Raw genomic sequence first — 14,767 nt, forward strand, 5'->3', positions numbered from 1 at the left:
CCTTTATTTTTTCGATTATCAGCTAAAGACGCCCATCTCTCCTCGGCTGATAACCACGCCCCAGTTCCGCCTCCACCACGCCTCCGACACGCCCCCGTCAACTTTATTCGTTTCCGCGACGGAGTGCAGTTGGAAACGCCCAAAATCGGCTTTCGATTATACCGATTTGGGCGCCTTTGCGAGACAAACGTCTATCTCCCGATTTAGGTCGCACTATAGGCTTTTTTCTCTTTCGAAAATAAGCTGGATATTATACTAAGCACGATTCCCACTGCTACAATAAAAACGTTGTACTTGACAAGATGTGCTAATACAAATAAGGTGAACTACTTGCTGCAAAATGTATTACATTTTGAACATGCCCTCCATTTTATCCTTACCTAATATTAACAAGTGCATGAGTAACCTTGCTAGCTGGTTCCTTCCACTGGCCTGCATTAGTAGAAAGTCTCAGAACTAAAGTAAACAGAAAAAAAGTGTGTTATATTCCCAAAACTCCACAAAACAGATCATCATCAGGGTTCATTCTAGGTAATGAAATATTTTAGATTATTTACATAAATATAAAAATGACAAAGAAGAAACAGGAACTTTGAAAAGAGAAAACTGTACTCACTAACCCCCAAGTTTTATATATGGCGCCTTAAGTTGCACACGCTAATTTGGCCGTATGGTCAAATTACACGCACAACTTAATTAACAAGCCAATCAGCGCCGATAACTGGTAGTTAACTAATTAGCGACACTAATTGGCTTTAATTAGAATTTAAGCACACAACTTTCTAGGCATATTCTATTAAATGGTGCACATAAATTCAAATGTGCAGTCAAAAAGGGGTCGTGGCCATGAGCATGGAATGGGTGAGTTGTGGGCATTTCAAAAAACTATGCACACTATTATACTACTACTACTACTTAGCATTTTAGCATTTCTATTATAGAATACACCCGATCTGCACTAACTTAGGCGCAGGTATTTAGGACTGGTTTTAGGTGGCTTAAATGGGTGCGCCTAAATTTTAGTCACAAGAACGGCATGTGAGCATATTCTATAAACTACGCCTAACTTGAATTGTCCTAACCACGTGGTTTTGCAGCACTGATTTTTAAGGTAATATACAGTGGTGGAAATAAGTATTTGATCCCTTGCTGATTTTGTAAGTTTGCCCACTGACAAAGACATGAGCAGCCCATAATTGAAGGGTAGGTTATTGGTAACAGTGAGAGATAGCACATCACAAATTAAATCTGGAAAATCACATTGTGGAAAGTATATGAATTTATTTGCATTCTGCAGAGGGAAATAAGTATTTGATCCCCCACCAACCAGTAAGAGATCTGGCCCCTACAGACCAGGTAGATGCTCCAAATCAACTCGTTACCTGCATGACAGACAGCTGTCGGCAATGGTCACCTGTATGAAAGACACCTGTCCACAGACTCAGTGAATCAGTCAGACTCTAACCTCTACAAAATGGCCAAGAGCAAGGAGCTGTCTAAGGATGTCAGGGACAAGATCATACACCTGCACAAGGCTGGAATGGGCTACAAACCATCAGTAAGACGCTGGGCGAGAAGGAGACAACTGTTGGTGCCATAGTAAGAAAATGGAAGAAGTACAAAATGACTGTCAATCGACAAAGATCTGGGGCTCCACGCAAAATCTCACCTCGTGGGGTATCCTTGATCATGAGGAAGGTTAGAAATCAGCCTACAACTACAAGGGGGGAACTTGTCAATGATCTCAAGGCAGCTGGGACCACTGTCACCACGAAAACCATTGGTAACACATTACGACATAACGGATTGCAATCCTGCAGTGCCCGCAAGGTCCCCCTGCTCCGGAAGGCACATGTGACGGCCCGTCTGAAGTTTGCCAGTGAACACCTGGATGATGCCGAGAGTGATTGGGAGAAGGTGCTGTGGTCAGATGAGACAAAATTGAGCTCTTTGGCATGAACTCAACTCGCCGTGTTTGGAGGAAGAGAAATGCTGCCTATGACCCAAAGAACACCGTCCCCACTGTCAAGCATGGAGGTGGAAATGTTATGTTTTGGGGGTGTTTCTCTGCTAAGGGCACAGGACTACTTCACCGCATCAATGGGAGAATGGATGGGGCCATGTACCGTACAATTCTGAGTGACAACCTCCTTCCCTCCGCCAGGGCCTTAAAAATGGGTCGTGGCTGGGTCTTCCAGCACGACAATGACCCAAAACATACAGCCAAGGCAACAAAGGAGTGGCTCAGGAAGAAGCACATTAGGGTCATGGAGTGGCCTAGCCAGTCACCAGACCTTAATCCCATTGAAAACTTATGGAGGGAGCTGAAGCTGCGAGTTGCCAAGCGACAGCCCAGAACTCTTAATGATTTAGAGATGATCTGCAAAGAGGAGTGGACCAAAATTCCTCCTGACATGTGTGCAAACCTCATCATCAACTACAGAAGACGTCTGACCGCTGTGCTTGCCAACAAGGGTTTTGCCACCAAGTATTAGGTCTTGTTTGCCAGAGGGATTAAATACTTATTTCCCTCTGCAGAATGCAAATAAATTCATATACTTTCCACAATGTGATTTTCCGGATTTAATTTGTGATGTGCTATCTCTCACTGTTACCAATAACCTACCCTTCAATTATGGGCTGCTCATGTCTTTGTCAGTGGGCAAACTTACAAAATCAGCAAGGGATCAAATACTTATTTCCACCACTGTATATAGATAGATAGATAGATAGATAGATAGATAGATAGATAGATAGATAGACAGACAGACAGACAGACAGAGAGAGTGTAAGTATAGTGATTTTTTTAAAATATGCTACTTATATATATATAAACGGCAGCATGCAGATAATTAGGGGTGGCATGTTCCAGGCGGTCCCTGACAGTATAAATGTACAGCAGTATTTTATAATATCATTATCTGTATATGGTGATAATTCCACCCATTTGGATGTATACCTGTGATCTGCACCAAACTAAACTCACTAGATCCAGAAATAGAGCTAGCAAGTACAGAATGACATGGGAGCAGGTAATCTCGGTAAACTGCAGTAATCCGCAGTAAAACCGCAGAAATGGGGAAAATTTTCAAAGTTTTACCGTGGGTGCAAAAAGAGGTTATTTCCCCGCCCTGCAGGAGCAGTAATAACCCCTGCATCCGTGGTACAACAGACGCCTACCGATGGGCGTAGTTTGGGGGGGGCAAACGCAGGGCTGGCGCAACGCTGCAGGCAGCTCTTCCTGCCTTCAGCTCCCGGACAGGCTTCCTCTTCGTTCCTTCCTGCCCACCCCCCCGCGCGCATTTAAACCATTTATTTTCCTTGCAGCGACGGCAGTGAAGCACACAACACAGCGGGCTCACCTCCAGCCTTTCCCTTCCCTCACTCAGTGTCCAGCCTTCTTGCGATGATGTATTTCCTGTTTCCGCGAGGGCGGAACACTGAGGGAAGGGAAAGGCTGGAGGCGAGCCCGCTGTGTTGTGTGCTTCACTGCCGTCACTGCGAGGAAAATAAAAGGTTTAAATGCGCGGGAGGGGGGGGGGGCAGGAAGGAACGGAGAGGAAGCCTGTCCGGGAGCTGAGGGAGGGTAGGGAGAATCGCTGGACATGGATGGGAGGGGAGGGGGAGAGAAGCGATCGCTGGACATTGAGAGGAGGGGAGGGTGGGGGGGAGAAGAGATCGCTAGACGTGGAGAGGAGGGGAGGGCAGGGGAGAGGAGAATTGCTGGACGTGGAGAGGAGGGAAGGGAAGCGGAGAGGACAATTGCTGGACGTGGAGAGGAGGGGAGGGAAGCAGAGAGGAGAATTGCTGGACATGGTGGATGGAGGGGAGGGCAGGGGAGAGAGGACAATTGCTGGACATGGATAGATGAATGGAGGGGGCAGGGGAGAGAGCAAATTTGCTGGATATGGGAGAATGGAGGAGAGGGTAGGGGAGAATGGAGAGTTGCTGGACATGGATGGATGGAGTGGGGGAGGGCAGAGGAGAGAGGAGAATTGCTGGACCTCGATGGATGGAGGGGGCAGGGGAGAGATGCTGGACATGGATGGAGGGAGCAGGGGAGACAGCAAATTTGCTGGATATGGGTGGATGGAGGAGAGGGCAGAGGAGAATGGAGAGTTGCTGGACATGGATGGATGGAGGGGGGAGGGCAAGGGAGAGATGCTGGACATGAATGGATGGAGGAGGCAGGGGAGAGAGGAAAATTGCTGGATGGAGGAGAGGGCAGGGGAGAATGGAGTTGCTGGACATGGATGGATGGAGGGGAGGGCAGGGGAGAGAGGAGAATTGCTGGACCTCGATGGATGGAGGGAGCAGGGGAGAGATGCTGGACATGGATGGATGGAGGGGGCAGGGGAGACAGCAAATTTGCTGGATATGGGTGGATGGAGGAGAGGGCAGAGGAGAATGGAGAGTTGCTGGACATGGATGGATGGAGGGGGGGAGGGCAAGGGAGAGATGCTGGACATGAATGGATGGAGGGGGCAGGGGAGAGAGGAAAATTGCTGGATGGAGGAGAGGGCAGGGGAGAATGGAGTTGCTGGACATGGATGGATGGAGGGGAGGGCAGGGAAGAGAGGAAAATTGCCGGACATGGATGGATGAATGGAGGGGGCAGGGGAAAGAGCAAATTTACTGGATATGGGTGGATGGAGGAGAGGGCAGGGAAGAATGGAGAGTTGCTGTACATGGATGGATGGAGGGGAGGGCAGGGGAGAGAGAATTGCTGGACAAGGATGGATGAATAGAGGGGGCAGGGGAGAGAGCAAATTTGCTGGATATGGGTGGATGGAGGAAAGGGCGGGGGAGAATGGAGAGTTGCTGGACATGGATGGAGGGTGGGAGGGAGGGAGGGGAGGGAAGTCAGGAAGGAGATGCACATGGATGGAGGGGAGGGAAGAGAGGAGAAATGCTGGACATGGATGGAGTGGAGGGCAGGGAAGAGAGGAGAAATGTTGGACAGGGATGGAGGGAAGGAAAGCAACACCAGACTTTGTGGAGGGGGAGAGGGAGGGAAAGTGACATTGGACCTTGGAGGAAAGGAAGAAGGGAGGGAGAGTGACACGACCTTGCAAGGGGGAAAAGGAATGAAGGGCATGGGATATAGGGCCTTGGAAGCAAGGGAATGAAAAGAGAGAAACGGATGGAGCTGGGGACTGATAGGGTGATGAGATCCAGTGGAGGATAGATGAGGGCTAAAAGGATGGGAATGAGGGCTAAGGAAATGGGTGAAAAAAGATAGGGGTTTAGGAAACTGGATATTAAGTGAGAGACAGAGGGAGCAATGGTAAAAGCTAGTAGGCAGATGAGAAGTGAAATAGAGACTAAGGTGAGAGAAAGGGGTATAAACACAAATAAGGGGGGGGGGACATGAAATGAAAGGTCACTACCAGACAGATGTAGAGAAGGAAAGGACAAAGCCAAGAGGAGAGAGAAGAAATGGAAACGCCAACGTGGAAAAGAATTTAGAGAAGACGGACACGTGGAAAGTGGAAAAGAGACTGGGACCAGCCCAATTTGAAAAATAAAGTGCTCGGACAACAAAGGTAGAAAAGAAATATTTTTATTTAATACTTTTTAAGGACTGAGATGTGCCTGCTTTGTGAAATGTACGTCTTTTCTATTTTTGTATTTTGTAGAGTGCAGGAGAAAATACATTTCTGTTTCTCTTTTATTAGTGTTTACCTGGCTTTCTTGAGGGAGATCTCTATTTCAATATTTCTGTGGTTCCCTGTTTTGTATAGTGAGAAAAGAATTAAATGTGCTTGGAGTTGTAGAATGATTAGAAAAATTAGTGCTCCTTATTGCTTGTTATGTGAATGAATATTCCATCACTGTTTCATTATTGCTTGCCAGACCAGTCCAGTATTATTACATTTTAAGGGCATTTGTTTTAATTCGTGTATGCAGTCCTTACATGCACATGATTTTGCTTTTTAAACTCAAAGGTAAATCTTAAGTGTAGTTAAACAGCGAGGCTTCTGTGGATAGGGACAGAGTTCGCAGGGACGGGGTGGGGATAGAGTTCGCGGGGACGGGGGATAGAGTTCGCGGGGACGGGGACAAACTTTGTCCCCGCGTCATTCTCTACTAGCAAGCTCTCCAAAGCCAAAGGTCATTTCCTGACTACATGTAATCTTAGGAGCATATTGTTTGATTTTACTGACTAGGTAATTTGTATTCATACTATGTACAACTTAGATAATCTGAATTCATACTACGTACAACTTTAAAAAGCTAAACAAATTAACTTAACTGAGCTTTATAAACAATTGGGATCCATTGATTGTTGGACAAAATTAGGTTCATATGGTTCCACATACAGCTACCAGAAATCTGTCTACCAGCTGCATTCCTTGTTGAGCCTTTAAAGGCAGACCCAAGGACCAAAGGGCTGCACAACCATTTTCAGTTTGGCAGACGAGAGAAATGTTTTCAAAGAGTGAAAAGTAGCATTTTATACCACCCATTTGCACAGATCTGTGATATCAAGATGTAGGCACCGTAACGGGGTGCACTTAGTGTCAATTCTATAATGGCTTCAAGGCGTGTCTAAGCCTTTATAGAATATTAGTAAAAAAAGGCCCGTTTCTGACACAAATAAAACGGGCGCTAGCAAGGTTTTCCTCGGAGTGTGTATGTTTGAGAGAGAGAGTGTGTGTGAGAGATGGAGTGTGTGTGTCAGAGAGAGAATGAGAGAGAGACAGAAAGAGAGAGAGAGTGTGTGTGAGAGACAGAGTGTCTGTGTGTGTGAGACTGTGTGTGTGTGACAGAGAGATAGAGTGTGATAGGGAGTGTGTCAGAGAGAGTGTATGTGAGTGAGTGTGAGCCCCCACCCCCCTCCCTTCTCACAGGGCCCCCCTCTCCACCCCCACCTCTCTGGTCTCAGGACCCCCTCCCCACCTCCCTCTCCCCTGTGCCCCCTTCAGCCATCCATGTCCAGTGACCCTCCTGTCTCCCTGCCCCCCCTGCAGCCACCCATGTCCAGCGACCCTCCCCTCCCCCCCTACAGCTACCCATGTCCAGCGACCATACCCTCCCCCCCAGCGCATCAAACCCCCTCGTCACCCGCAGCTGCCAGTGGTAACGCTGTCCGGCCGCTGTTGCTTCTCCTGTTGAGCAGCAGCGGCCGCTACGAAAAGGAAAAAAGCTATAAATGTTTTTAAACCCACCCCAAATCATTCGCAAATGCCCAAGTCTTAAAACGCAGTCTCTGTAGCTGCTCCTCCTCTCACCTCTCACATTGCTGCGCTCCTCCGGGGTCTTACTCCAGGGAACAGCAGTAAAATTTCACATAAATAAAGGTATCATCTTATTTTCTTTTCTTTATTTCTATTTATTACCTTTAAAAGTGGACTAACATGGCTACCACACCACATCACATATATTTATAAATGTTCTTAGTATTTTGCTAAACACCAAGCATAGAAACTTTCATTGGACACATCAGTGCATTTTACCATCTGTCTGGAAAGCATTAACACCCACACAGATTGTAGAAATATAATTGTATTTTTTGCTTTATCAACTATGGCTTTAACTGTACACATTACTCACCCATAGAATAGAGGTTATCAAAAATCTGGTGCATACGGATGATCTCATAATACAGCTCATCATAACTGCTTGGGGTTGGAAGAAAGGTATCTCCATATGTAATGAACATGTTGAATAAGTTTACTATCTGCAAAATAAACTAAACAAGGTTAGGTATTAGTGCATATATGCATGGGCTAATTATAACACCACATGAGAACACATTACCAAATATGCTATTCACTTAAGCAAAAAAAAGTTATAACCTAGCTGGAGTAATAAACAGACAAAATAAATTCCATAAGCTTCTAAACAAAATCAAAATATACAAGTATACTTTAGATTTAGTTTGATGAATATATGATGGGAATAGCATCACACATAGGAGTCCTCTTCCCCCCTTTTCTATCTCTGTTAATGGCTCTCACATCCTCCCTGTCTCCTCGGCTCGTAACCTTGGAGTCATCTTTGATTCCTCTCTCTCCTTCTCTGCCCATATTCAACAGATTGCCAAAACCTGTCACTTCTTTATCTACAATTTTAGCAAAATATTAGCAACAGCTTCACTAATTCACTTTCCCAACCCAACCAGTTATGAAAATCCACTTCTACTATCACCCGCCCAATCACTTCCTCTTTCTTCTCTACTTAATCTCTACACACTACTAACTGTATCTGATATTCTGGAATGACAATGTCATAACAAAACTATGTAAGCCACATTGAGCCTGCAAATGGGTGGGATAATGTGGGATACAAATACAATAAATAAATTAATTAATTAATAAAAATTTGCCCCTTCCTTTCTGAATACGCTGCCAGAACCCTTATCCAACCCTTGTCGCCTCTCGCTTGGACTATTGCAATTTACTTCTCACTGGTCTTCTGCTCAGCCATCTCTCTCCTCTCCAATCTGTCCAAAATTCTGCAGCATGACTTGTTTTCCGCCAGAATTGTTATACCCACACTAGCCTGCTCCTCAAGTCACTTCACTGGCTCCCTGTCCGCTTCCGCATTCAGTTTAAACTTCTCGTACTGACCATTAAATGCATCTACTCTGCAGCCCCCCATTACCTCTCCACTCTCATCTCTCCCTAAATTCCTCCCCGTGAAGTCCACTCACTGGACAAGTCTCTCTTGTCGTCCTCCTTCTCCTCCACTGCTAACTCCAGGCTTCGCTCCTTTTCTCTCACGGCACCTTATGCCTGGAATAGACTGCCTGGACCTATACGTCTAGCTCCATCTCTACCTGTTTTCAAATCTATGCTGAAAACCCACCTTTTCACTGCTGCTTTTAGCTCCTAGCCACAATTGCCCTCCCCTTGTCCCTTCCTCCCTTCTCACCTATTACTTCCCTCAACCGTAACTGTCTTGTCTGTCTGTATTATTTAGATTGTAAGCTCTTTTGAGCAGGGACTGTCTCTTTGTATCAGGTGTTCAGCGCTGCGTGCGTCTGGTAGCGCTATACAAATGCTAATAATAATAATAATAAGGTGTGCTAACACATACACATGCATATTTTCAAAGCACTTAGCCTTCCAAAGTTCCATAGGTTTCTATGTGCTAATTAGTGCACGCTAAATGTCACGAAGCCCATTGTATACCTACGGGCTGCATGGCATTTAACGCACACTAATTTGTTAGTGCACCTTAGTAAAAGGACCCCTTAAGCAGTAACATCACACATATGCACAGCATATATATGGCAAACTACAATGAATGAGGACATACTTTGGTTTTATATACTTCTAACCAAACTGAATGAATAGAAGGGTGAGATTTGTCAAATTCCCATTCAAGTCATGTTTTTTCAGCACCAAGGCATGGCCCATAAGACCAGACACATTGGAGCCAATTTGGGAAGGGGAGAAGGCAGAAGCATTAGGGATTTTACCAATCATGTTGAGTAGAGAGGTATGGTAGCCGTGTTAGTCCACTTTTAAAGGTAATCAATAGAAATAAAACAAAATAAAACATGGAAAAGAAAATAAGATGATACCTTTTTTATTGGACATAACTTAATACATTTCTTGATTAGCTTTCGAAGGTTGCCCTTCTTCGTCAGATCAGAAATAAGCAAGTGTTGATAGATGACAGTATATATATGAAACATCAAAGCATTTCAGTGACAGTCTAACAGGGTGGGGGTGGATAGGTGAGAGACCAGGAGATATGCATGGGAACATCAAAGCATTTCAGTGACAGTCTAACAGGATGGGGGTGGATAGGTGAGAGGAGGGTGATAAACAGAGCAATACAACTTTATGGTTTATATACATGGCAAACTACAAGACAAGATTTAATTTACATAGACATCACATGAAAAATGCCAGTGCCAGCCAGGATTCCACTCCTGTGAGTCAGCACTTTACAAAACCAGAACACTGTACCAGTGATTTCATAGTAAGAATCCTGAAAGGTAACTTTAAAACAATACAGGAACGTAAGACCTTTGAAGTCAGAATGACTGAATATTTTGACACCCACCAGACAGGACTTAACAAAGATCTGGGTTTTCTAGCCCATTATAAACCATAAAGTCGTATTGCTCTGTTTGCCACCCTCCTCTCACCTATCCACCCCCATCCTGTTAGACTGTCACTGAAATGCTTTGATGTTCCCATGCATATCTCCTGGTGTCTCACCTATCCACCCCCATCCTGTTAGACTGTCACTGAAATGCTTTGATGTTCCCATGCATATCTCCTGGTGTCTCACCTATCCAGCCCACCCTGTTAGACTGTCACTGAAATGCTTTGATGTTTCACTTATATATACTGTCATCTACCAACACTTGCTTATTTCCGATCTGACGAAGAAGGGCAACCTTCAAAAGCTAATCAAGAAATGTATTAAGTTATGTCCAATAAAAAAGGTATCATCTTATTTTCTTTTCCATGTTTTTTTGTTTTATTTCTATTGATTACCAATCATGTTGAAATTTTGAAAAGCAGTCAAACAAGTCTGTTCCTACTTGTCTTATCTGAAATCCTATGAGCAATGGTATAAGCTGCTGGGCAGGAAAGAATGCACTACGCCAAAACAGCACCATTTTCTCTCAGGCATTTAGGGCTTCTTTTACAAAGCCACGCTAGCAATTTCCGTGTGGCAAATGAGAGAAAGCCCATAGGAACTGAATGGGCTTCCTCTCATTTGCTGCACCAAGAATCAGTAGCGCGGCTTTGTAAAAGAAGCCCTTAGAGAGAGAAAGTGATTCTTGCTGCTTCAGAAAAAAAATGTTGCTTTAATGAAATGCAAAAGCTATAAAGCAAAGTTATTCACCTATAGCAGGTATTCTCCGAGGACAGCAGGACTAGTATTCTCACATGTGGGTGATCCCCAATGAAGCCCTGGTGCAGATGCTACCTAGTGTACCTATCACTTTAAGAAGCCTTTGGTAGGCCCGCACTGCACATGCACGAGTGTCATCCTACTCAGTGGAGTTACACGGGACTACCAGTCTGATCCAAAAGCATGGACAGAATAAAACTCCTAGGGGAGGGTATGTGAGAATACTAGTCCTGCTATCCTCAGAGAACACATGCTACAGGTGAGTGACTTCACTTTCTCAGAGGACAAGAAGGACTCTGTTTCTCATATGAGGAGAATCCTTAGCTACCAGGCTCATCAAAAACAGCAAACCACAATCAATAGGGACTTGCAACAACAAGGACAAGTAGAACCAATGATACTAACAAACAAAACAGACCTGTTGGGGTACAGCCTGGAACAGAAAAGAATGGGCTTAGGAGGATGGAGTCAGATTCTAGAGACCAAATTCTGCAGGACTGCTTGGCCAAACCAGCTATCATGTTGGGTATGCTGCTCAAGGCAGTAACAGGATGTGAACGTGTGGACTGAAGACCATGTCACAGCCTTGCAAATCTTCTCAGTTAAGGCAAACCTCAAGCGGGCTACCGATGCAGCCATGGTTTTGACATTGTGAGTCATGATATGGCCCCCAAGAGTTAGCCCAGCCTGGGTGTAAGTTAAGGAGATGCAGTCTGCTAGCCAACTGGATAGAGTCCATTTACTGATGGCTGTCCCCATCTTGTTTTGGTCAAATGAAACAAAAAGCTGGGTGGACTGTCTATGGGTTTTAGTCCGCTCAAGGATGGGCATGAGGTCTTGGGAAAAATGTTGGGAGGACAACTGACTGGTTAAGATGGAGCTCCAACATTATCTTAGGAAGGAACTTGGGGTGTGTGCGGAGTATTTATTTTATGTTATCTTGTAAAATTTATAAACTGTAAACTGCTGAGAATTGTAGATCATGCAATCATACATACTTATTAATACTTATAATTGTAAAACATCATGCATCAGACAACAATAAAAATCAACAAAAATTAATTCTTCAATTCATTTACATCAGACAGATACTAATGATGAAACCTCGTTTAAGGTGGCTCAGCTACTAGGGTCTGAAACTCACTGACTCTGCGAGCTGAAGTGACCATCAGGTACTTCAGATGATGGGAATCAAGTGGAACAAAAGGAATTTTCATCAGCTAGGTGAGGACAATGTTGAGGTCCCATGACACAGTAGGAGACTTGATGGGGAGCTCTGTCAACAGCAAACCTCATGAAGCAAACAACTAGAGCAGCTATTCCCAAGCCAGTCCTCAGAGCACACCTAGTCCCATTGGGTTATCAGGATATCCACAATGAATATGCATAAGATAGATTTGCAAGCACCAACCAAATACTGAACTTGATCAGAGAGAAGAGTAAGGATTCTAATATTGATGTTGTAATCCACCCGGGGACAAACGACCTGGCCAACAGTAACAAATTTAGAACACAGAGAACATTCCAAAAGCTTAGGGAGGGACTGAAGTCTTTGGTTTGACTGCGGCTTTTTCTGAAGTTATTCCTAAATGTGGGAAGGGAGAAGAGAGACTACATAAAACAGAGGAATTCAATAGATGGCTCAAAGTTTGGTGTAAGGAAGAAGGTTTCAGATACATAGGATGGGGCAGTACACGGCAAAATCATGGGCTGTACTGTAATGATGGGCTTCATCTTTCAGTGATGGGAAAAAGGATCCTTGGGGAGAAACTCAGGCAGTATGTTTCTAGATATTTAGACTAGAGGGTGGGGGTGACAAAAGGAAACGAATTCAGAAAGTCACCCCCAGAAAAAACCTGATGGCAGAGGGAAATGTCATGTAAATAAAGAAAACCATTCTAACTCAATTAGCACACAGAAAGCAATAAGCACAAATGCTCGTAGTCTAAGCAGAAAGGTTCAAGATCTGCAAACACTGATGTTTGAGGAAAACTTGGATACAGAGACATGGTTCAATTATTCCAATGAATGGGATTCGAACATACCAGGCTATAATCTTTTTAGAAGGGATATGGAGGAACGAAGAGGTGGGGGAGTGGCATTGTATATAAAAAAAACAATATCAGAGAGGCTGAAATGCAGGGTACCTGGGGAAAGGAAGAAGCTATATGGATCATCCTGGAAAGAGAAGATAGGACCTGTATCCACACAGGTGTTATTTACAGACCTCCAGCACAAATGGAGAAGCTGGACAAGGACTTGATAGAAGATATTCATAAGCTTGATATGAAAGGGGTGGTGCTATTGTTGGGAGATTTCAACTTGACTTATGTGAATTGGAAGATCCCATCGGAAGAATAGGAAAGAAGTAGAAAGATCGTGGATGCCTGTAAAAATGTCTTGCTCAGACAACTGGTGATGGAACCCACGAGGGAAGGGTCGACCTTGAATCTAGTGCTCACAAATGGAGAAAGTGTTTCCAATGTCCGTGTGGATGCCCACCTAGACAGTAGTGGTCATCACACGATATGGTTTGATGTAAGAGCAAAAACAGAGTGCGAACGCTCAAAACTCAAGGATTTCAGATGTACTGATTTTGGTAAAATGGGGGAATGCTTGAAGGAGAAGCTGACAGCAGAGGTAGGAAATGGAGAAGTGGCAGTGTAGTGGTCCAAGCTGAAAACTGCTATAAACATGGCAACCAATCTTTACACAAGGAAAGTAAACAAAAACAAGAGAAACAGAAAGCTTATACGGTCCTCCAAACAAGTGGCTGAAAAAAATAAGAGCAGAAGAGGCTTTGTTCAAGAAATACAAAAGAACTGAATGAAAAGATCACGGAAAAAATTATCGGATTAAGCTCAAAGAACCAAAGAGGGAACTATGGCTAGTGAAAGCACGGGCAGAAGAAAAAATGGCTAAAGAGAGGTGATAAGACCTTTTTCAGATATATTAGGGAGAAAAATAGGAATGGAACTGCAAGACTGAAACATACTGAGAATAGCTATGTGGAGAGCAATGAGGATAAAGCGTATGTGCTAAACAAATACTTCTCTTCGGTGTTCAAGGAAGAAAATCCTAAAGAAGGACCATGGTTGGTGGCAGAGTGTATATCTGGGAATGGAGTAGATATGGCGCCGTTCATGGAAGAAAATGTTTATAAACGGCCTGAAAATCTGAAAGTGGATGGAACTATGGGGCTGGATGGGATATATCTAGGGTACTGAGGCAGCTCAGAGAAGTCCTGGCGGGACCTCTTAAGGATTGATTTAATAGATCTTTAGAGATGAGAGAGGTACCAAGGGATTGGAGATGAGCGGATGTGGTCCCTGTTCACAAAAGTGGAGTCAGGGAAGAAGTTGAAAACTACAGTCCAGTAAGCCTCACATCGGTGGTAGAAATAAATAATGGAATCGCCGCTAAAGGAAAGGATAATGGACTTTTTAGAAGCCAAAAGGATACAAGATCCTAGGCAACATGGCTTTACAAAAGGAAAATCCTGCCAAATGAATCTGATTGATTTTTTTGACTGGTTGACCGAAGAACTGGATAAAGGATGTGCGATAGATGTAATCTATTTGGATTTCAGCAAGGCCTTTGATACAGTTCCTCACAGAAGACTCGTGAATAAGCTGAGAGGGCTGAACTTAGGACTCAAAAGAGGTGAAATGGATTGGAAACTGGTTGACCGACAGGCACAGAGGGTGGTGGTACATGGATTCCACTTGGATGAAAGAAAGGTGAGTAGTGGAATGCCTCAGGGGTCTGTGCTGGGTCCGATTCTGTTCAATATATTTGTGCGAGACATTGATGAGGGGTTACAAGGAAAAGTCTGCCTTTATGCGGATGACACGAAGATAGCCAACAGAGTGAATACCTAGACAGAGTACAAACCATGAGAAGGGATCTCAAAACATTAGAAGAATGGTCGAGGGTCTGG

The 14,767-nt window shown here is 44.3% G+C and overlaps 1 protein-coding gene across 3 annotated transcripts in view; it reads right to left on the minus strand.

The window, feature by feature from the left end:
* Nucleotides 1-14,767, minus strand: part of ARMH3 (armadillo like helical domain containing 3) — a 269,393-nt gene that overhangs the window by 74,840 nt on the left and 179,786 nt on the right. For 2 of the 3 annotated variants that reach the window (XM_030202857.1, XM_030202856.1), the window contains exons 22-23: nucleotides 7,558-7,696; nucleotides 381-456 (exon numbers count right to left, since the gene is read on the minus strand). In XM_030202857.1, the coding sequence (XP_030058717.1) occupies nucleotides 381-456; nucleotides 7,558-7,696 (215 nt within the window). The remainder of the gene's footprint in view (nucleotides 1-380; nucleotides 457-7,557; nucleotides 7,697-14,767) is intronic. The other variant, XM_030202858.1, reaches the window with a different exon arrangement.

This window comes from Microcaecilia unicolor, chromosome 5, assembly GCF_901765095.1.
Source record: "Microcaecilia unicolor chromosome 5, aMicUni1.1, whole genome shotgun sequence".
Classification (NCBI taxonomy): domain Eukaryota; kingdom Metazoa; phylum Chordata; class Amphibia; order Gymnophiona; family Siphonopidae; genus Microcaecilia; species Microcaecilia unicolor.